General features: G+C 43.5%; 1 protein-coding gene across 6 annotated transcripts; it reads left to right on the top strand.

The window, feature by feature from the left end:
* The first annotated feature begins 1485 nt into the window (after window positions 1-1485).
* Window positions 1486-22082, top strand: LOC147624647 (potassium channel KAT3-like). 6 transcript variants are annotated; one of them, XM_086819668.1, is made up of 13 exons: window positions 1486-1850; window positions 2119-2334; window positions 2523-2675; window positions 2761-2818; window positions 16811-17128; window positions 17216-17455; window positions 17917-18015; window positions 18162-18194; window positions 18658-18843; window positions 19061-19255; window positions 19354-19429; window positions 20630-21265; window positions 21403-22082. In XM_086819668.1, the coding sequence occupies exons 1-13, from the start codon at window positions 1645-1647 to the stop codon at window positions 21582-21584; spliced, it is 2598 nt and encodes an 865-aa protein (XP_086675794.1). In that variant the 5' UTR covers window positions 1486-1644; the 3' UTR covers window positions 21585-22082. The 6 variants fall into 6 exon arrangements, with proteins under 6 accessions (XP_086675794.1, XP_086675795.1, XP_086675796.1 ...); XM_086819669.1 differs by having other exon boundaries at window positions 1487-1850; window positions 18658-18822; XM_086819673.1 differs by having other exon boundaries at window positions 1491-1850; window positions 16839-17128.
* The last annotated feature ends 1826 nt before the right edge of the window (window positions 22083-23908 follow it).

Genomic DNA, 23908 nt, shown 5'->3' with positions numbered 1-23908 from the left:
TTAATATTTTTTATTTAAGTTTATTTTTGTCGTAACTTTTATGCACATGTTATCTATTTTTCATCACCTAGTCTGACAATAAACCAATAAATAATATATAGATTTATGTATGTTTTTCTAGTCTTAATTGATTTTGCCAAAACCTTGGGAAAACAAAATTTATATTCCAAACTTGCAATTCATGATGGATTTGAACTAATCCTGTGTTTTTCTCTTGCGCTTGTACTTTATGTTCCGCACGCTTCTTGAGGTCTGCTGCTTTCTGTCATAATAACATTATCATAAGCTTCTCATGCAAAATCATACAACATGACCCTTATTTTATAGCCAAATATTTTTTGGTTTACACATGTTGCACCACACATTGTCCACGCTTTCATAATTGCTCATTGACTTTTGGGTGCTCACATGCATTGCATCTCCACATGATTCTTGCCATAGCATAAGTCTCATTCATTGTGGTCCCATGCACTCTTCTATGCTTTGCCTTTGGCCCATTCACATTGCCATTGGCCATTTACATTTACCCCACATACATTTGCATTTGACCTTCATGCAAGCCCACATAAACATAAACATTATGCCCTTAATTTATCCAACATACATTTACATTTGACCCACATACATTTGCATTTGACCTTCATGCAAGGCCACATAAACATAAACATTGTGCCCATAATTTGGCACCATACCATTGTACCCCATCTCGGCCACCATAATTTCAACACACCACACTTGTTACCTTATCGATAACTCCTAGGGCCCCTCTACAAACTCTATCCCTATTCTTTTCTTCACTAACACTCTCTCTCCTTCAATATAACATTGACATTACCGAGGATCTAACCCTAGGTGATATACAGAGAGGTATGGTGTTCCCACTATTATAATTCTATATTCCAAGCAAATATATATGTCTTTGATACAACTATATATTCTTACCCCCTTCATCTAGTAGCACTTAACTGTAGATCTTGGTATAGAGTACTCCAAACTCCACCATATTTGATGATAGAGAGGACTTCTTAGATCTGTCTATTCCATATAATTTTCCCTCCACACATGCCATACTAAAAATTATCCAGGTTATTATACAGTGGTTAATAATAACAAAAGGGACACATGTCTTAGACTTCGTGAAAGCTCTCTTTACCCCCCACTGCATGGTCTGCCTTCTCCCCTCTCTATGGCACACTATTGAGTAGCAGGCTGCAAGCCTAGCCCTATGGCCACAACTCTTGTGCTATGGTGTGCACTTAGCGCCCCGAGAGTCAGTCCCATAAACACCAATGTGCTATTTTTAGTGAAGGTAAAAAATGAACTAAGGTTTATGAAGATACGCGTGAATTGTACGTCCGCAAATGTTAAAACCAAACAGGAAGATTTATTACTAAATTTAAATTAAACATGATTCAGACAGTTTTGCCACCTAGGAACCCTGGTTAAATTGATTTAACGCTGTTTCTCGATTAATTTCAAATTCTGCCTCCGGGAAGGGAAGGCGGAATCGCATGAGGTGGTGATACGTGCGGGCGTGCTCAGCTCATTTGCATAAATCGCCTCTCTCTCTCTCTCTCTCTCTCTCTCTCAGACACACACACACACACACACAGAGGCACTGTCTAAAGACAGTGGGTTGGAGAAATGTTAAAGGAGCTTGCGGTGCGTTGTGTGGGGCGATTGGTGCAGTGTGCGAAGGCAGGCGCTAGGCACGTGTACGGCTCTTCGTCTTCCGCTTCCTACCCGCGCGAAAGCTTCTCTAGCGGCCTGCTTCCCATCCTGGGCATCCGCAGCACTAGCTTTGCACGCGTCCAGAAGCACATCATCCTGCCCAGCGGCTCTCGCTACAGGTCAGTAAAACATAATGAACCTTAATTATAGTCAGAAAACCCTAGTCTTAACACTAACCAGAAAACCGAGAGATCCCTCACGAGTAATCAGAAAACCCAGAAACCCCTAATCGGTATTCAGGAAACTCAAAAAGCTCTCATGCGTAAACAATCTTAGTAAATCCTAATGAGCCTTGATCACAAAACCCCAATCAGGAAACTTAGCTAACCGTAATGTGGAACCTTATCCGATCAAAGATTATGTTTCTTTTTCTGATAACACGTGCAGGGGATGGGAGAACTTTCTAGTAGTGTTGGTGATCTATACAGCATGGATGTCTCCATTTGAGCTTGGCTTTGTAGAGACGCCTCACTGGCCGTATCTCATGGCTGATTACATAGTCAATTTCTTTTTTGCGATTGACATCATTATGACATTTTTTGTGGCCTATCTGGACACCGAGAGCCACCTCCTTGTGGTGAACCATTCAGAAATTGCTTGCAGGTAAGGATTAGCTCCATTACTATGATTTTACCTTAATGAGGGATCAAATGCTAAAATTGCCAACACTAAGTTTCTCACAACGTTCTATCAAGGCACTATGCATTGGCATTTTCCACACCTACCGTTGCAGCTGAATCATTGAAATTCTGTCCAAGTGTCCAACCAGTTCTTTGATTTGATTGTGGCAGGTATTTAAGGACATGGTTCATGCTTGATCTGGCTGCGACTGTACCCATACAAGCCCTTGCATTGTCAAGGAAGCATGATTCAGGTTTAACATACAGTTCACTCAACATGCTGCGTCTCTTAAGATTACGAAGAGTCAGTGCCCTGTTTGCTAGGTGGCCCGCTCTATCTCTATCTCTATTTTCTAATTATAGTCAAGATGATCATAAGAAATTGATAGAGAAACCAATGCTACTGCAGACTCGAGAAAGACATCCGGTTCAGCTATTTCTGGATACGTTGTTTAAGGCTCCTATGTGTAAGTACCAGAGCCAAACTTTCCAATAACATTGTATAAGAAAAATGATGAATAATCTCTCTTTTGACAACTGCATTTATCAAATGAGATCTTTTGTAAAGTATATCATAGGAATTATTTTACAAAGTGAAGGGGAGTATGCCAAATCGAGCTTCGACACAGCCCACAGTTCTGGTAAACCTTGGCTAAACGAGCTGTAACCTGTGCCTGCATTGCCCCAAGCATGTATGCATGTGTAATACTATTGGAGAAATATGAGAGTGTTTGCCATTTTGTGATGAAAGGACAGAGATGTGAGGAGAACTTGAAAGGGTGCATAATAGCTCTCTGTTCAAGTGCTCTTGTGCCAAAGATGAGTTGGACTAAGGAGTCTGTAGTTCAGATGTATGCCTTTGAAGGGTCTAAGTCCTTGAGGCAAATGACAGGGAACAGATGGAGCCAGATTTAGACAGCAGAAAGTGTCACCAAAGCAGGGGGTTTTCACACACCACTTATTCTATTAACACATCGAAACTCAATACTAATGCATCCATAAACCGCATCCACAATAGTGTAAAGAGATTTTGCACAAGACGCCACATTGGGGCTGGAATTGGCTTGACCCCCCTGAATATTCACATTACCAAGGAGTATTTAAGCAGTACGAGCATTGGGGCCTTCCTCCTGATGTCACCATTGTGGACATTTTCTAGGTTTCATATGGATTTATCTATTACAAGAACCACGCACCCTAGAACTTGGATATGGTGCCAAGAACCTAGACATGGCGCCTAGAACATGACAGTGGCCAAAAAGATGGAATTGTTTGTTTGTTTGTTTTTTTTTCATATCAACCCCAACCTGGCATCCCAAATATCTAGCAGTGCATCCTTTAGTGATCCAAGTAAAACCAAGCTTTGCATCCCAAGCAACTCTCGGTGAGTCACTAATCCAAAAACCAACAGATTTGTGCCAATTAATGAGTGCCCTTGCTGCCAAACAAAACTCTTCCAGTGCTACCCGGAAGGAACATAAGCATATGCGTGAGGCCTCCAAAAACATGGCTGTGTCATGAGCTAACTCAGAGTCAACCAGCTCCTCTTGACTACGAAGAGGCAACCTCAATCTAGAAATACCAGCAGTGAAGCGGAGGAAGATGCTTATGGCCTCTGCAACTATGATATATAATAATGGGGCTAAAGGGCAACCCTGCCGTACTGAGCGAGAAATTTGAAACCGCTCTCCCCTATCACCGCAAGTGAAAATAACTCCAGCCAACTCCTTGTGATTTAGTTGAAACACAAATGTGAACACAGGCTATCTAAAGGACATTTGATGGTGTTCACATCATGGACACATTTATAAAAGGGTTGGACAAGTTTGTACTTGGGCAGCCTGGTTTCTAAAGGGATTCATACTCACTTATGGAGAGTGGACAAAGTATCATATGGGCACCCGGTTTTCAATATATATATATCTATATCTATATCTATATATATATATATATATATATATATATATATATATATATATAGAGAGAGAGAGAGAGAGAGAGAGAGAGAGAGAGAGAGAGTTATATTAACGTCTACGGAAGAACCCAAGGGCCTATGAGACCAAAAGTAATACAATGGTACCATGGATATACTGAGCCATGGAAAACTGAAAGAAAAATTAAAATGAAAACATCTGATAGTACATGTGATCAATAGATGATCCTAGTGTCATGGCCCTGTGAAAATGGAACAGCACAAGTGTGGGCATGGTGGTTGCTGAGTCAAAATATTGAATGATTCACATGGGGGGTGCCCGGACAGAGTTAATGATGTGTGGACATCCCTAGGTGTGAAGGGGGGAACTAGAACATTAATATTTTAATGTTTTATTGAAGGTTGCCCCTAGGCCTTAGTGGCCCCTAGGGAACTTTAATAACTATTAAAGTTGGGGCCCTAGGATTAATATGGGGAGGGGGCAACTCCACTTTTGGAGTGCATGCCTCTCTCTCTTTATTCTCTCTCTTCCTTTTTGAAAGGCGTGTAGCAATCGTGCATGAGGAAGCGTGGAGAGCAAGAGGAAAACTAGTCGACTGCTGCAGAGAAGCCTTGCTGCTGATTTTCTGTGTACTGGAACAGGCCGTACAGCATCCGTACAGCCTTGTACGACAGCAGGTACTGCTGCAGGCAAAGGCGGCGGTTGGGGAACAAGTACAGACTGCAACAGGCGGCTGCAGTTGCAGTATTCAAGCAGTACAGGTTGGTACGATTGCAAGTACAGTCTTGTACTATTGCAAGTACACTGTACGATCAGAGCAGGTGTTGGAAAGGTGCTGGACAGACCTGGTACAGGCGGCGTAGACTGACTGTACAGCAGGTATAGTCGGGTACAGCAGGAGCAGGCGCACCAGTACCCTCAGGCGACAGCAAAACTGGCCGTACAGTTCTGTACGGACAGATTCTGACACGTGTGCAGAGGCAGTACGGACTGCTACAATACAGATTTTCAGGTCTATACATTCGGGTACAGCACTGAAGTGGATGCAGAGAGGAAGGTACAGACAAGTACACTCACACGTGTGAAGCAGGGTTGTTGAAACAAGTGTCTGCAAGTACAGATTGGTATCGCTACTTCCTCCGGTGCAGATCCACGAGCTGATTTTGGTAAGCTCTGAGTTTGTTCATCTATCTCTCTTTCCGTTGCTTTATGTCTGTTGCAGATTTGAGCTATCTGGCTCCTTGTGAGAGGAGGGGTATGGCAGATTGAAAAGGGTGGAGACAGAGATTGAACAGTGCATGTATGTTTGTGCTGAGAAGTTGAATCATGTGCATGAGATATGCCAGATGTATGCTCATGGCTGCCCTGCTAAATGGTCTTGGCTGATCAGAGGGAGGCACAGAGTGTTGCTTTGAGAGACAGATCTGAGTGTGAGAATCCTCTGTGCTAAGAGGTATTGTGGACTGTCAGATTGGACATACAGGTGTACTCTCTTGGCTGATTTTGTTGTACTTAGCCTTACATACTTTTGAAATTGAATAAAGAAATACTGCAAGGGGCGCCAAGCTTTGGGGCCAACAGGTGTCGCTTTGTTTCCAGATTTGGGCACTCTAGCTCCAATCTATTTTGTTTTCATATCTAGACTACAAGTGGAAGGGTGACTGCTAGTCCACCGCACTTTGGTTTCTACCAGAGGCCGGTTTCAAGGTTACGTTGCCGGGACCAATCATCAACTTTCTGAAGGGGGTGAGCTCGTGGTTGCCTCGAAGAAAGCCATCACTGAAAAATTCAGCAAACATGTCTGATACAGAGGATGAGTTCTTCTATCATGAAGAGGAAGAGCAAGAGACCTCTCCTGAGAGAGATGTATCTGAGGATATTCATGCAGGAGAACAGGCTGCAGATGTTGAGCAATATGAGGATGTAACACAGCCAGAAGATGTACTTGGTAAAGAGGATGATGATGCTCGGTTTAAAGATCGTTTGGCTGGTGTTATGGATGTATTTATGCAGCTCACACAAAGTGAGAGATTTGCTGAATTTATGAGATCCCGTACAGAGCCCGAGAAAAAGAAGGAGGAGGTTCGTTCTAAGAATCTTCCTCAGGGTCATAGTAGTGCCATTCCACAGGATCCATCTTTTGGCCAGTTTCCGAACATGCAGCATGCTTATGGAGCAAACTCACAGAGTTCCTTCTTTGGACAGCCATCAATTCCTCAGCAGAATATGCATCCAGGTTATTTTGGTGGTGGCTCGGTGTTCCAATCTATGACTGGGGGTTATCCTCAGGGAGGCATGGGTATGCCAGGGCCTTTTGGAGCTAATTTTCAGCCTGGTATGCAGGGGAATATGTATGGTGGTATGCAGTCCGGTATGCAAGGAAATATGTTTGGAGGCATGCAACCTGGAATGCAAGGCAATATGTATGGTGGCATGCAGCCAGGTATGCATAATGGAATGTTTGGAAACATGGCTGGAATGTATGGTATGCCAGGTGTGGGAATGGGTAATGTTGACCCAATGATGGGCATGAATGTTGGGGGCAGTAATCTTGCAAAGCCACTTCCATATGATAATCTAACGCCTATGGGAAAGGCGAAGGATTACAAGGAAGGGGGAGCTGCAGTGAAGTTTGATACATTCAGTGGGGCCAAAGATAAACTTAAAGCACTCACCTTTTTACAGCAGTTTGATGCTGCTTTTTTCGGTGGGAATTACACAGAGTTCTCTAAGGTGAGGAAAGCTGCCACTTTTCTCAAGGGCAATGCTTTGGAGCGGTGGTCTACTCTTCTTTTGCAGGGCATAGCACCCACTACTTGGGTACAGTTTAAACAGGTCTTCTCTTGTGTATGGCTCACATCTACATTTGAGGTGGATGTTATGACCGCATGGCACAAGTTGGATGCTTCAAGATGTGAAAATTTGGAAGATTATAACAAGAAGTTTTTGGAAGCTTTACTCCCAGTGACTTCTTACCGTGCAGTGCCTTGGTTTGAGCAGGTAGAGAAGTATTGTTGTGGGCTGCCCAAAGAGGTGCGAGATTATTGTATCAAGACAAGAGTAACGAACATGTCACAGATGATTGAAAATGCTATGACAGCTAATGCGTTACTCATTGGAGGATCATCTGGGTTTAAAGGTAGTAAGAACTTGAGCAAGAAAGCTGAAAAATCTGGGCATGCTTCTCCTGATGCTAAAGGGTCTTCAGAGACGAAGTATAAGAAGTTGCCAATGCCCAAGAGGACTTCTGAGGAAAGACAGGCTTTGAGAGATGCTCGGAAATGTTTTTACTGTACAGAAGAGGGGCATATGTCATTCAATTGTCCCAAGAGAAAGTCCCAAAAGGACTCTGACAATAAAGGAGATCCCAAGTCAAAGAAACCAAAGCCTTCTGCAGGGTTAGTTCCTGATCTTGTGGGAGAACAGCCAGGTAGTGAAGAGTCAGAGTTGTGCAGGGCATGGGGCAAAGTAAGAGATCAGAATGCCTTGATATTCTTTGACACGTGCTAGAGCCAACTTCATTTCACCAGATTTGGTTGGCCGATTGGGGATTTGTGCAGAGGAGATGGGGCCGTTACATGAGGCTAATATGGCTTGTCCAGGGTATGCAGAACCCGTTACTCCTATCATTGGGAAGCTCAGGCTTCATTTGCAGGGTTATGTGGACAGCGAAGAGTTCTTCATCATGCCACTTGATGGCTGTGATGTTTTGTTGGGGATGCCATGGTGCCACAGAGTACATGCGGTGGTGGACACCTACAATAGGAAAATCACTCTGACTCATAGAGGGAAAGAACATGTACTGGATGTAAAACTCAAAGGGGAATCTGTTCCTATTGTATCCGCTTCGGCGATTTCATCAGTAATGAAAAAGCATCTTTCCGCGTACTTGATTTAGGTAAAGGATGCACAAGATGATGAGTCTAAGTCTAATTTGTCTATGTTAGATAAGGACAGGACTGATTTCTTATGTAGGTTTCAAGATTGTTTTTCCGAGTCATTGCCAGGAGAACTTCCTCCTGAGAGGCCAGAAGATCATGCCATTGATCTAATTCCTGGTAGTACTCCACCGAATAGACCGCCGTACCGTGTTAGTGCAGCCCAACAGGAAGAGATTATGAGTCAGGTTGAAACCGGTCTCTGATAGAAACCAGAGTGCGGTGGACTAGCAGTCACCCTTCCACTTGTAGTCTAGATATGAAAACAAAACAGATTGGAGCTAGAGTGCCCAAATCTGAAAACAAAGCGAGACCTGTTGGCCCCAAAGCTTGGCGCCCCTTGCGGTATTTCTTTATTCAATTTCAAAAGTATGAAAGGCCGAGTACAACAAAAATCAGCCAAGAGATTACACCTGTATGTCCAATCTGACAGCCCCCAATACCTCTTAGCACAGAGGATTCACACACACAGATCTGTGTCTCAAAGCAACACATTGTGCCTCCCTCTGATCAGCCAAGACCATTAAGCAGGGCAGCCATGAGCATACATCTGGCATATCTCAAGCACATGATTCAACATCTCAGCTCATACATACATTCACTGTTCAACCTCTGTCTCCACCCTTTTCAATCTGCCATACTCCTCTCACAAGGAGCCAGATAGATCAAATCTGCAACAGACATAAGGCAATAGAAAGAGAGAGAGATGAACAGATGCGGAGCTTACCAAAGTCAGCTCGTGGATCTGCACCTGAGGAAGTAATTGTACCAGTCTGTACTTGCACACTTGTTTCAACAGCTTTGCATCACACGTGTGGGAGTACCTGTCTGTACCTTCCTCTCAGCATCCACTTCAGTGTAATACCCAACTGTGCAGACCTGAAAATCTGTACTGCATCAATTCGTACAGCCTCTGCACAAGTGTCAGAATCTGTCCGTACAGAACTGTACGGCCAGTTCTGCTGTCGCCTGAATGAACTGATGCGCCCGCTCCCAGTTGTACCCGACTGTACCTGCTGTACAGCTCTGTACCTGCAGTACAGCCACCAGACAGCAGTCGTACGGCTGTACCTGCTGTACGGCTTCTGTCAGAACCTGCAGCTCCTCTGCCTGCTCAGCAACTCAGCACCGCCTGCACCAACAGAGAAATCTGCAGCAAAGTACAGCAGCCGTACTGTACTTGCAGTCGTACAGTGCTGTACGGACTGCACACGTAAAACTGTACGACTGGATTTGCAGAGGAAAACAGCAGCAGCACAGAATTCAGCAGTCGACTTCTTCTCCTTTCTCTTCCACGCTTGAGAATACACGCTTGTCTCCCAAAAAGCAAGAGAGAGAGAGGAGAGAGAGGCATGCACTCCAAAAGTGGAGTTGCCCCCTCTCCATAATAATCCTAGGGCCCCAACTTTAATAAATATTAAAGTTCCCTAGGGGCCACTAAGGCCTAGGGGCAACCTTCAATAAAACATTAAAACATTAATGTTCTAGTTCCCCTCTTCACACCTAGGGATGTCCACACATCATTAACTCTGTCCGGGCACCCCCCATGTGAACCATTCAATATTTTGACTCAGCAACCACCATGCCCACACTTGTGCTGTTCCATTTTCACAGGGCCATGACATACCCCCCTCTTGAAAAATGGCAAGCGTCCTCGATTGCATTATGGTGATACAGCAAAATATCCAAAGTGAAATATACAATATGGCAAGATCAGCGTCTTAATCTCTCTAAACCATGCACATGTATCAACATTCACTGCAAACCAATGGCGTAGTAATAGTCCAAGTTGTATACCACTGTGAACCATACATATCCACAAAATCCCATGTGACTAGTACACATATATCATAGAAGTCCCATAAACAGATGTACTGTCAGCCATCAGTACCTTCGGGTGAGATAAAAACTGCACCAAGCGACCTCTAGATGTCATCTGAGCCTGTCTGTATCAAGGGAGTGGAGGTACTACCCCCCTCTTGAGCATCAGGTAATGCTCCAGACCCATGCTCTGTTGAACCCGAATGAGCCACAACAAGAGTCGGCTCTAACTCAAAGGCATTGAGATAAAGCTGCAAAACCTGAGGTGAATCTGTTAAGTCACCTTCCTCCATCCACTTCGCATCCATCGGTGAATAGTTCTTGAACTTCACAAGATAGCGACGGGAAACGTTACCTCGTACCTTCCTTTCTTTATGTGCCAGTATCTGCTCTGGAATCAGAACCTCATCAAGTTCCTCAACTTCCGGCTGAGCCTCATCTGATACATCCTCAGGCACATCCCCACGGAAAGGTCTAAGAAGACTCACGTGAAAAGCATTGTGAATCCTCCAGTGATCTGGTAGCTTCAAGCGATAGGCTACCTCACCAATCTTTTCTAATACCTGAAAAGGCCCATAATAATGCATGCTCAACTTAGGGAATAAGCGCTCTTTACCCTTCATCTTCTTGAGTCTAGCCTTTTCAAAGCGCAAAAGAACCCAATCTCCCAATGCAAACTCTAAAGCACGTCTGTGACGGTCTGCGGCTTTCTTTTGCTTCTGCTGAGTTTTTTGGAGTGTCAACTTAACCCTCCGATGAGCTTCATCCATATTCTCCACATACTGATCAGCCTCAAAGATCTTATCCTTTGTATGCAAAATGGGTGGTACCTTCTTCCCTCCTTTCCCAATCTCAAAAGGCGCCTTGCCTGTCGAGGTATGTACAGTGTTGTTATATGCAAACTCCACCAAAGGAAGATACTTTTCCCATTGTTGCTTGTGCTCTGACACATAACATTTAAGAAGATCCAACACTGTCGAGTTAGCCTCTTCCGACTGACCATCTGTTTGTGGATGAAATGACGATGAAAACTTGAGAGCATAGTTGTTTCTCGTACGCGTACGAACCTGTTCGTACGTACGAGTCGTACGGTACGATACCGTACGAATTCGTACGGTACGAGTTAGGTTTTCCCCCCCCCCCCCCCTCCAAAATTTTTTTTTCCTTGAAAAAAAAATTCCAAATGCTAAAAAAAAATAGAAACCCTGCTGTACGAAGATCCCAAATGCTCGCAATACTTCGCAACTTTCGTGTCCACTCAATATTCCATATGGGGTTGTGGAGAGACCTAAAAAATCTGGCGAGGTAGACTGGTAGTGTACACTTGATTGGTAGGATGAGAGAATCTTGCTACATCACTTGGGGATCCCTGGTATAGGTAGGCTAGACAATTAGATTCTCAAGTTATGCACAAGGGAGAACATTTGGACATGGCCATTTTGATCTAGAGAGGAGTCCCTAAACTTATCACCCTAGATGCACTCCTCGTATTTGTGCAAGGATGGTCCCTTAGTCATAAACGCTACACTGGGAGACCTTTGGTATTGCATTACCCATCCAGGTTCTTTTTTGGAGACAATCGGGAGATCCAACCGGGAGAGACACATATCCATGTACTGGTTTCTCAAGCACTGTAGACTCCTCCCCTCCCAACCTTCCCTCACATTCAAGCTTGAAGCTCCATAGCTTGTAAGTGTAAAAAATAAAAACCGTATTTTATCGTACGGTATCCCAAAATTTCATATCGTTCCGAATATTCCCGTACGGTATCGTACCGTACCGTATCGTATTTTCATACCGTGACAACTATGCTTGAGAGTTGTACCCATGTTGTCAAACAACCCTCTCCAGAACAAACTCGTCATCCGTGGATCACGGTCACTAATGATAGACGTAGACAAGCCATGATACTTGAAGATGTTCGCCATGAACAACTGCACCATATAATCCACTTTGATCGTCTTACGCACGGGAATGAAATGAGCCTGCTTACTGAACCTGCATATGAGTCCAAATGCCATCATTACCCGTTTGTGTCCGTGGAAGATCAAATATAAAATCCATGGCAATGCTCTCTCAAGGTCTATCTGGAATAGGTAAAGGCTGTAATAACCCTGGTGTCTTTTGACGGTCAAACTTTACCTTTTGACATACGATGCATTGCCTCACAAAGGCATCAACATCTCTTCTCAAGGTTGGCCAATAAAAGAAAGTCTCCATTGCTTTTACCGTGGCGTCAATTCCTCTATGACCTGCATACGGTGGAGCATGACTTTCAATCATAACCTTGAGGCGCAATGGCCTGGTAACACACAGTCTGCCATGCATCAATAAAAATCCATCTCTGAGAGTATAGTGCTCATGCCGCTGATCCTTAGACATCTGATCATACAACTTTTCAAAGTCCTCGTCATGGCATACTGCGCTTTCATTTCATCAAGCTCATGATGATAAGTGAAACGGCAGAGACCTGTGGCTTGCGTGACAAAGCATCTGCCACTACATTCTTTTTGCCTTCCACATGCACAATCTGGAAGTGAAACATAGACAAAAAGTTTGCCCAACGCATATGCTTCTCTGAAAGCTTAGTCTGCGTGAGGAAATAACGCAAGGTCTGATGATCTGTCTGCACAATGAAATCAGCCCCAAGCAAATAGTGTTTCCATGTAGAAAGAGCGTGAATTACAACCAACATCTCTTTCTCATAAACCTGTAAATGCTTCTCGGCATCTTGCAATATTCTACTCTCATAGGCTATCACATGTTCCTCTTGCATGAGAACTGCACCAATGCTACTTCCGCATGCATCACACTGGACAACAAAAGCCTTTCGGAGGTCTGGTAATACCAATACTGGATCCGAAGTAAGCTTTTCTTTGAGCTTTTTGAATGCTGTAATTTCCCTACCAGCCCATCTAAACGGAGTTGCCTTCTTCGTCAAGGCATGAAGAGGTGAAGCAATTTCAGCAAAGTACCGTATGTATCGCCTGTAATAGGAACACAATCCTAGAAAGCTGCATACATCATGCATGGTCCTCAAATCTGGCCAATTAAGAATCGCTTCCACCTTTGTTGGATCCGTACTTACTCCATGCTTAGACACAATATGCCCCAAGAAATGTATCTCTTGCAAGAAAAATTCACTCTTCTTGCCATTAATAACCAGCCTATGGTTTCTGAGTTCTGCAAACACAATGGCCAAATGCCTTCTATGCTCTTCCTCAGGTTGTGAATGCACAATCATATCATCGAAGAATGTGTCCACAAACTCTCTATGAGGTCTGAAAATCCTGTCCATCATTCTGTTAAATGTGGCAGGTGCATTTGTCAAACCAAAGGGCATAACCAAAAACTCATACAACCCAAACGTGGTTCGGAATGCTGTCTTATGCACATCCTCGGGTCTAATTCGTATCTGATGATACCCACTTTTCAAGTCAATGCGACTAAAGACTGTGGAGCCCGGTAAGCGATCCAAAAAGTCATCGATCCTTGGTATGGGTAATCGATTCTTGATGGTATTCTTATTCAGCGCCTTGTAGTCAATACACATGCGCCAAGAACCGTCCTTCTTTTGCACCAAGAGTACAGGTGAGCAAAAGGGTGATGAGCTAGGCTGTATCAACCCTTTATTCAAAAGCTCCTGCACCTGACTCATAATCTCTTCCTGTTGGGCTGCACTAACACGGTACGGCGGTCTATTCGGTGGAGTGCTACCAGGAATTAGATCAATGGCATGATCTTCTGGCCTCTCAGGAGGAAGTTCTCCTGGCAATGACTCGGAAAAAAGGTTAGTTATGTGCACAGTGTGTATCTACCGTGTGCTACACGCACGCAAGACTAGTTTCGAGGCTTGGGGAAGCTTGGAGCTAGGTAGGTTGATTGGCGAGCTGAGTTAGGGATAGACTAACGGGCGGGCGGGCGGCCAAGTGTGGACGCCCGATGACCGGCCAGGAGCCTATAAAAGGGTGGCAAAGGTTAGTTATTGTATTATAGAGAGTGAATAATATTTTACTATTAAAAAAACGAAAAGCAAAGTAAAAGGCAAAAGCATCACCTTTTGGCAAAAAAGCAAGGCTTTCCCAAGTATAAAAGAAGCATGAGCCTCTCTTGAGCATCAAGTTGAAGAAGAACCTCTTCATCGCATTGCCATCTTCCTTGAAGCGTGGAGATTATCTTCTCCATCATCATCTACTTGATCATGAACCAAATCATGGAATTTTTCATTGTTGCTCGCTGATTCAAAGTGCCTCCATTGACTAGGGTGTGCCACGTCATCACACGCTCGTACATCTGCACGGATCCGTACAGCCGTACGGACATATGCAGAGTTGTGCGGACAGAAAATTTCAAAAACCGTAAAATTGCTCCAAAAATTGCTTTTTGGAAGTTTTTATCGCTCGAAAACCATTAAAACAGCTTTTATATCAGTTTTCTTGCTAGGAAGAGCTTTTCCATGGTTTTCTTCATTGACAAGGTTGTAGGAGTTGTGGAGATTACTCATGGGATGAGCGAGTGATTCTTGGACTTGGATTTGGACTTCGACTTGGATTGGAACTAGAACTTTGGACTTGGACTAGAATTTAGAATTTGGACTTGGATTTGGATTTGGATTTATTGGACTTGGATTCATTGGATTTGGATATTGGATTCGGTACTAGCCCAGTGAGAGATACTTGTGGGTCATCCCCGTAGTGTGCTCGACATCAGAGATCTTGTGCCTTGACATCAACATCGACTTGGATATCCTACATCGGCATATCTGTTTGTTTTGTATTCATTGATTTTATTGATCCCGGCCAGCGTGCCCTTGGATTGTTCCTGAATAAATTCTTGAAAGGGGGCGGTGTGAGGGCAAAAGGTCGAAAGGACCAGATGTACGAGAGATTAGAGCAAAACAACACAACATAAAATAGGTGAGTGAGTCTATATATAATGGTAAGTGAACATATGTACAAGAGCCCTCTGATGTGAGGTGACTCTGAGTAGAAAGACGAGTGTAGAAGCAAAGATGATGTTGGAGCTGAAGCATGGTCGATGACGAAGGCTCGTGTCGATGTGAGGCAAAGGCACTCCGTGAGGTGGTCGGTGTCGAAGGCTCACGTCGGTGGATGCAAAGGCACTCCGAGGTGGTAGTGGCAGCGGAAGATGAGGTGATGGAGGCTCTGGTGACAAGGGTGCTATGGTACTTGAGGTGGTAGATGAAGAGCAGAGAGGGCTGCCGTCTTGAGTGGTGTAGTGGTGCAAGCTCTGGTGACAAGGGTGCTGTGTACTTGCAGGGTGCAGGCTCTGGTGACAAGGGTGCTGCGTACCTAAGGGGTGCAGGCTCTGGTGATGAGGGTGCTGTGTACTGGAGGGGTGGTGAAGAGTAGAGAGGGCTGCCGTTCCGAGTGGTGTCGATGGTGAAGATAAGCAAAGAGTGGGCTGCCGTCCCGATGGTGTGATGTAGCAGAGTGGGCTGCTGTCTCAGAGAGTATTGATGATAAAACGATGATGTCTTGTGTTGTAGCAGAGAGTGGGCTGCTGTTTCGATGGTGTGCGCTGAGGAAAAACGCTGAAGTGCTCTATGTAGCAGAGAGGGCGGCTGTCCCATGAGCTGAGGATAAAACCCTGATATGCTCTACTATAGTAGAGAGGGCTGCTGTCCCATGATCAGATATGCAACGCTGATGTGATCTATGTAGCGGAGAGGGCTGCTGTCCCACAGTGTGGCTTGTAGCAGAGAGTGAGCTGCTGTCCCAAGGTGTGGCCAGTAAACGCCGAGGTGCTGTACTGTCAGGCGATGATGATAAAGCAATGTGGTGTGTGCGCCAGCAGTAGCAACAGCAACAGCAACAGCAACAGCAACAGCAACAGCAACAACAAATAGTATCGGATATGGTCAAGAAGTGGTACACGATGATGAATGATGAGGCTAACCTATATATATGGTGAGGGACTGTTGGTCGGCCAGCCTAAAGGCTGTTGGCCAGCAGCAAAGACACAAAAATCCTAAATAAAACCAATAAAAGCCCAATAAATTCCCTTTTTGGGGCTGGACAAAAAAGCTGTTTTCACACATGCGGGGCCTATTCCCCGCTCAGTGTGGTGTACTTTGCAGATCTTTATTCCCTTCTCTCTCTCCCCTCTTTGTCTCTCTATCATTATCTTTTGGATATGTGGTTGAGTCTGTCACTGCACGCCCCGTTGGGCTTTCAGAAGTAACATAATGCAATGTGTATACATCTCTCCAATGTGACCTGTAACCTCACCCGCCTTTGCATCCTTTCGGACTATGGTGATCATGGGCTGTAGATGTGTCCTGAATAGTACCGCCACTCTGCCAGACCCGTGTACCCCACCACGTGTGTGTCTCCTCTCGGTTGGCGGATGCCCACTCATAGCTTGAAATGCGTGGTAGCCCTCTCTCTGGGCTCTGGTGGGTCTCTGTGAAGAAGATATTGTCCCTCTTTATGAAAACTTCCGTAAGTCCCCCAATGTCCGACCATAGTGTCCCATTGCAGTTCCAAACTGCCAACTCCAGGTGTATGGTTCCACAGACTCCGTTCCGTGTCTCTATTTCGGACGACGCTTTGTGATGATGACTTGCGGCCCACTTCCCCACCTTGCGGGCCTTGTGCACTTTGGGCATGTTTGCCCGTCTGTGCTCTACCTGGGTTTGAGAAAGAAAGAAAGAAAGAAAGTTGTATCAACGAGAGAGAGAGAGAGAGAGAGTCTTGTGAGTGTTCTCATCATCACGTGAGATTTCTCCTCCCCTTCTATGCAGGTCACTTTATTGGCTGTCCACTGTGCAGGCTGCCTTTATTTTTTGCTGGCCGTCAGTAACCCAAAAGCACAACAAACGTGGATTGGCTCAGCTCTTCCTAACTATAGAGCCAAAGGGCCATGGATTTGTTACATCTATTCTATATACTGGTCTATAACAACGTTGTCTACAGTTGGTTATGGAGACCTCCATGCACAAAACTATACAGAGATGGCTTTCAACATCCTGTACATGCTCTTCAACCTAGCTCTAACATCATATCTGATTGGTAATATGACCAACCTCATTGTAGATGCGAACAGTCGGACAAAAAAATTTGTAAGAAAACTGGACATATCTAGCACTTTTTAGCATTAAGTAAACAATGTATGAGAAACACTTACTCTTTGTGATGTTTTTTGACAGAGAGATTCAGTCAAAGCTCTGGCCAGCTTTTCAAAGCGGCACCATCTGCCACTTGAATTGCAAGAGCAAATGCAAAATCATGTCCGGCTCAAGTTCAAAACAGAGATTTTGAAACATGACGAAATAATGTCTGCACTACCAAAGGCCATCCGCTCAACCATTGCCAGGCGTTTGTTTTTTGACATAGTGGAGTGTGTCTATTTGTTTCATGGAACCTCTCACAATTTTCTACTACAGCTTGTAAGCACACCTAGTTTTTATCGTCAAAGGAGAAACATGCTTTTCCAGTGTCACCATATATGCTTGAAATAATTAGTTCCTTTCATACATACATATATTCACACCATACATATGTGCATACACCCTGCGTGTGCACACTTTTTTTAAGTGAAACCACTGCTTCATTAACGTACATTCATAGCTGTCCCAGTGTGGGACAGCTATGACTCATATTGCGCGCGCACACACACGCACACACACACACACACACACACACAATGACAAGATACATTTCACACAGACATGCATCCATGTAACTGCATAACATACATGCCTACCTTACTTGCAGTACAAACATACCTACCTTACTTGCAGTACATACATATATACATACACAGCTACTTACCTACCTACCTACATACATAGTACATGAATAAGTTTTGAAAGATTGAACTCTTCAATGTTCATAGTTGTCATTGCAGGTGACAGAAATGAAGCCAGAATATTTCCCTCCCAAGGAAGATTTAATACTTTGCAATGAGGCCCCAACCGAGTTCTACATATTGGTATCGGGGATGGTGGTAAGTCTGCAAGGTTCCTTGACTACTATCCTGACTTTTTTCTTGTATGGTTTGTCAGGTCGTCACAAGTAAATTACACATTTTATCGTGATGTAAGGTTGTTAGGTGCTTAATAGCATCACTGCTGAAAATTTCTACTTTTACAGGAACTTCTCGTGACCAAGGACGGAACCGAGCAGGTAAAGTAGTTTCAGACAAATTATATTTCCTAATTTACAAGTCTATACAGTTATTAGATTCAAGTATTTCGAGGGCTCACCTTACTCTGTGTCTCAAGCAAACAAGAACAAAAATATTTGATGTTACATTTCTTAAGTTCATGGGATTATCCTAAGGGAGGATATGTAATTAGGGGTCTAGAGGGTTAGGCTAGCGGTTGTCAAGTGGCCAATTTCTTTCCAAGGCTAAGAATACTTTTGGGCCTTTCATTTTTATGCATAAATTAATACCTTGGGCACTTCTGTCTTCTCATGGCCATATGGAAGGCTTAGGAGATGTCCAAGGCATTGATTTATTCACGAAGGTGACAGGCCCAATAGGAAGGAATTGGCTGCTTGGCAAGCAATGGCCTAGTCCTCTAGACTCCCTGATTACACATCTGTCCTTGGGGGAATCTGGAAAATTTGGGAAATCTTTCTTCAGATTGTGGAAATTGCAAAAGCTGGGGATGTTGTCGGCGAAATAGGTGTAGTATGCTTTAAACCACAGCCCTTCACAGCACGAACAAGAAAGCTGTCACAACTGATGAGGATTGATAGGAGCAGTTTTATCAACATCATACAAGCCAATGTTGCTGACGGGCAAATGGTGGGCAACAACCTTTTCCAGGTTTTCACCTTCAAAGTGCTTACCTTCTTTATTTCTCGGGTTAGGCCTAGCCTTCACAGGCAGATCCCCAGCGTGGGCGATTGGGCGGTGGAGATCCTCCACCCATGAGGGGAAGGGTTTCTGTTTATAAAGCCCCTTAGACTTTCATAAAGAGGTAGGTAAACTGATATACATGGTATTGTGCTTTTGGTAACCAGTGCTTTTAACTTTTTTACAGCATCTAAAAGAGTCTAGTAATGGATACATTTCTAAGATTGCAGCAGAGCTTGAGTACACGTTGGCTAAAGGGGGGTCTGGGATAACAATGAGTCTTAGCTTCATCGCATCAAAGGGAGATAGTCAGCTCATGGAACTACTGTTGGCACAAGGAATGGATCCAAACACGTTGGATTATAGCCACCAAACCCCTTTGGTAAGTTTTAAATTGCATGTAAATCACCTCTTTTGTTCCTAAAAAAGTTAGCCTTGACGTAATAGCAGGTTTTCCAACCTCTTTTCAGTTGGCTGCAGCATATAGCAGCTGCCAATGGATTTCTAGAATGTGCTCGACTTCTTCTTGAGTATGGAGCAGATCCCAACATTCCAGGCATGTGCACCACAAAACAATCGTCTCTCTCTCTCTCTCTCTCTCTCTCTCTGGTATTAGACTACTATAGCTGGTAGCTTTAGAGAGGGTATACAAATATGTGACTGAAGTAAAAGATATACCAGAAGGCCAATTGCCATGAATGGCATGGGAAGCAGGTTCAAACTTCAAAGTCACAACGCACCACTAACTTACCATTGGATGCGTATTGGATGTGAGGCAGCTGAGGAGTCAAAAAACCACTTGAAATCCCATCCAAAGAGATGAAACGGGCATAGATCCAGCTACAATTATCAGATGCATTGCTTCAGAGATGGCAGACAGCCCAGAGATGGTCCAGAGTACTATAGCACACACATGCACCCAAAGTACTGTACTACATACACTCAGGACCAAGGCCACACGCAGCCACATATCGGCACTCCCATGCTAGTACAAGCCCGACTCCATACCCGATCACACCGACTGGGTATTGAGATGGGAGCCTGGGGAGCTCTGTCAGAGAGTGCTCGACTTTGCACCCTTTGCCAGATACAGATTTGAGGAGACTGAGGAGCATCACTCTAATAAGTCCTGCCTATGTATACATCAGGAGGCCAGTACACGGAGCTACTGCGAGGATGTGACGATCTCCAGCAGCTTCTCCAGGCTAGCTTTCACACCCCCACAGCTTTGGGCACTTTCATAGCTGCTATTGGAAGCACCTTATGGAGCACTAGGGCACCAACCAGACAGCACTTGATCCACATGGTCCCACCTGGACCATGTGGATTTTCTTGTTTCCATAAGGAGATTTTTTCTTGTTTTCTTGTATTGTATTTTTCAGGTCCCCTGGGCCATATTGGCCACCCGAGGAGGATACGACATTCTCTCTCTCTCTCTCTCTCTCTCTCTCTCTCTCTCTCTCCAGCAGTTCATCTTCTTGCAATCTAGGATTCTGCTTTTTTCTTACACTCTTCCGATCCATTAGACGGGTCACAGGATGAAAGCCTTGAATCGGTAAGATGGGCTCATTGCACCTCAATTGGTGATGGTCTTATTTGTCATGTGGGTGGGGAGTTGTATAGGTGTGGAACTATCAAGCATGCCACCATGTAAAATAAAGACCAATAAAAGAACTCTCCGTTTAAGGCCAAAAGGTTACAAAAAACCAGGCATAAAATGGATCGAGCTAAAGTTCTTTATATTGAACTGGTGCAGATGAGGAGAAGAGTGTTCCACTATGGAGAGCTTTATCTGGGCACCACGAGGCAGTAGCTAGACTGCTATGGGAGCACGGGGCAACTTTGGCCTCAGGAGCACAAGGAGATTATCTATGTGCTGCTGCGGAGAAGGGGGACCTCAGGCTTTTGCAGAGCCTCATGAACTATGGAGCAGACATAAGCTTGGCCAACTCAGAGGGCATGACAGCCCTTCACCAAGCAGTTGCCGCAGGTTGGAACCAGGCAGCTAGACTTCTCTTGTCTTATGGGGCAAAGATGGATGTTTGTAATCAGAATGGTCTTACTCCCATGGATATGGCAAAGCAACTAGGTCAGGAAGATCTTATGCAGCTGCTTCAAAACCCACCAACGCTCTTTATTTCTTCTTCCAAGCCTGTTCAGCTCAGAACCCAGAAAAGAGCCAAGGAAATGAGGAAAGAGAAAAGGACAGACCGGCCAAGGACTAGTAGCCTTGATGCTAGCATATTTAAGCAGATTCAGAACCAAGCTTCACTGCCATATCCCGTGCGAATTACCATTCACCAACACCATCCCAAAAGCCCAGAATCCATCAATAAAGCTGCCAAGCTCATACCTCTTCCTGACTCTTGGGAGGACCTCATCAAGGTTTCAAGTATGTGTACCATTGTATTTAATTACTCTACATGCTAAAAAGTATTCAAATCACATTTATAAACGTTAAGACCTCTAAATAAACATATGCCAACATATTATCAATATCATGAGATCTCTTGCTGCATTTTCTTGTAGGTGACAAGTTTGGGTACTTGCCTGTGAAAGTTTTGAGTGAAGATGCAGCAGAGATTGAGGATATGAGTGTGATAAGGGATGGTGATAACCTATACATTGTTGGAGAAGAAGAGCTTAACAAAACTCAACAACACATCAATCAAGATCAAAGTAAACATTTGAGAAGAGACTTCAGGAAATGAAAGAACACACTTCAAGAGAGGGTAAGTGATCTCAAAAGGGAAGGGATCATGAGAAGAAGGTACCTTTCTTAGGCTCCATAGCTTGTTTATGCGAAGCTCATTTCATTTCTCCCTCCCTCCAATTTTCCATGGCGTCAGTTTGCCCAGTGTAGGTTGCCCATGTCCTAGTATATTCTTTGAGGTTGCCTTCAGAAGCCTACTTGTATAACATGGCTTTCTCACCTTCATTCATTAAGGCAAGGTGTGTTTAAAGGGTCCGGACAAGAACTTATTTGTTTTTACATTTTAGTAATCTGGGTCACTTCACATGAAGTTCAAATTCGTGCCTATTACAAGGGCCTTTTTTCCCTCTTACATGCAACACAAAGGCTAAAGTGCTAGTGAGAAGGATGCCACAATAGAATGTGAAGGTGCAAAGATTTTGATATTCAAAAAATTGTCCACAACTTTGTTGTATTGAATGTTCAAGTTCAATAAAGGCCTCATCTTAGTTTCAAATATATTTTTTTGTGGTGAGTTTATTTCAATGCAAGATAGAAGGTAAACCATGGTATTTATATTTACAAACCTTAAGAAATACATTTTTTTGATTATTATGAATGCTTGTTTCACTCTTTCAACTTGATTACAAAATAGAATCAAAGACCATAGGTCACATGTAATGGTCACAATATAAGAGGGTGCTATGTTTGAATCTTGGGTGTGGTGTACAAGTCTTCCAAAATGTGTTTAGTGAGGATTAATGACTACCATCAGAGAATCAATTGGGAGGATACAAAAATGTGTAGAATAGCCAATGCATTGAAAGACAAGTACGGTAAAGAACCGTTACCCTATTCCAAGAATAGATGATCTCCTTGATGAATTTGAAGGTGCATGCATCTTTTCAAAAATTGATTTGAGGTTGGGCTTCCATTAAATTAGAACAAAGGAGATGAAATTAAAACAACATTTAGGATTGTTAAGCATGTTAATATAAAACAATAACATCTATAAGGCATCACATATCAATTATGGTAATGTGAGTGTAAGCCGTTCTCTTTCACATTTATTGGTTTCTTTATTGGAGATAGGGCAATCCATAGTAGAAAGTCCACCCAAAGTGGTAAAAGAGATCTTGTAGCTTCTCAAAACCTAACTGTGGAAAAGAGGGCAATAATCTCCTTGTGAGAGATCCAACATATGCTGTGTATCTAATCTTGTCCATTGCAACGTGTGCAATTGGCATTAAAATTCTATCATGGCTATGTACTCGAAAGAAAATTTTTAACCATGGAGACTTGTTTTGGCATTTTCTTATTTCTTCTTGCACTCTTTCTCAACATGGGCCTTTTTATTACAATTATAATAAAAAAAGGTTTTTATTCTTTCCTTTTCTCTTTGTGTTGGCAGATAAAGATGAGTGTCACTCTTTATAAACTTTATAACTACTCCTCTAAAAGTATTGAACTAAACTCAAAAGTAAGAGGAAGGTTCCCAACTCGTGTAAGAAGGTGACAAGACCATTATAGTATGGTGGCCAAGTTGTGTGATGCATGTTAGAGGGAAAGCTAAAAAGAAAAGAAAGTAAATTGCACTCATTAACATGGAGTATACACATGTGCAATCTCATATGGGAAAAGGATACCATGGAAGCTTGCAAGAAGCAAGAAGCAAGAAGCTAGAAAATGTGTAATCTTGATTAGTAAAATAATTGGTACCTTATTAGACTCATAGTTTTCTTTTATACTTGAGTCCACATTACACACTATATTATTGTGTCTACCCTTGAGGCCTTGGTCCTTAGTCCTATGTCCATATCCATTATTAATGTCCCATGGACTTCGGCCCATATAAGTATATACAAATAAAGAGTAACCACATTACAAACCATCTCCTCCCATTGGTTTACATTCAACCCATGAGATGGAATGCAACTCCCATGGCCATGTAAGCTCTCCAATTCTGTTCGTGAGAGCATGATGTCTTTCACACATACAAAAATTACATTATATGTTCTCAAATCAATCCGGAATGGCGCCACGTATCCATATTGAAGTTCCATGGAAGATTTCTTGCATGAGAACTAAAATCTTCCACTTATGGGGTCTCTAAAATTGTCATAATAGTAATTTTCAGCACAAGCAAATAGCTTTCATTTGACATCAATATCACACATGATATTCACCCAAAAGCTCTTCAAAATTTTCCAACATAGAATTACGTTGCCATGAAGTTTCTTCAAGAGGTAATCCACACCGTTTGATCAAATATTCAACCACAGTATGGTTGTTGCAAAGCACTCTTTCTCGCTGGCCCACTCTTTCTCGCTGGCCCACTATTCT

The sequence above is a fragment of the Cibotium barometz genome, chromosome 25 (assembly GCF_041138505.1).
Source record: "Cibotium barometz isolate CiBa-2024 chromosome 25, ASM4113850v1, whole genome shotgun sequence".
NCBI classification, from domain to species: Eukaryota; Viridiplantae; Streptophyta; class Polypodiopsida; order Cyatheales; family Cibotiaceae; genus Cibotium; species Cibotium barometz.
This window is presented reverse-complemented; position numbering and strand designations above follow the sequence as displayed.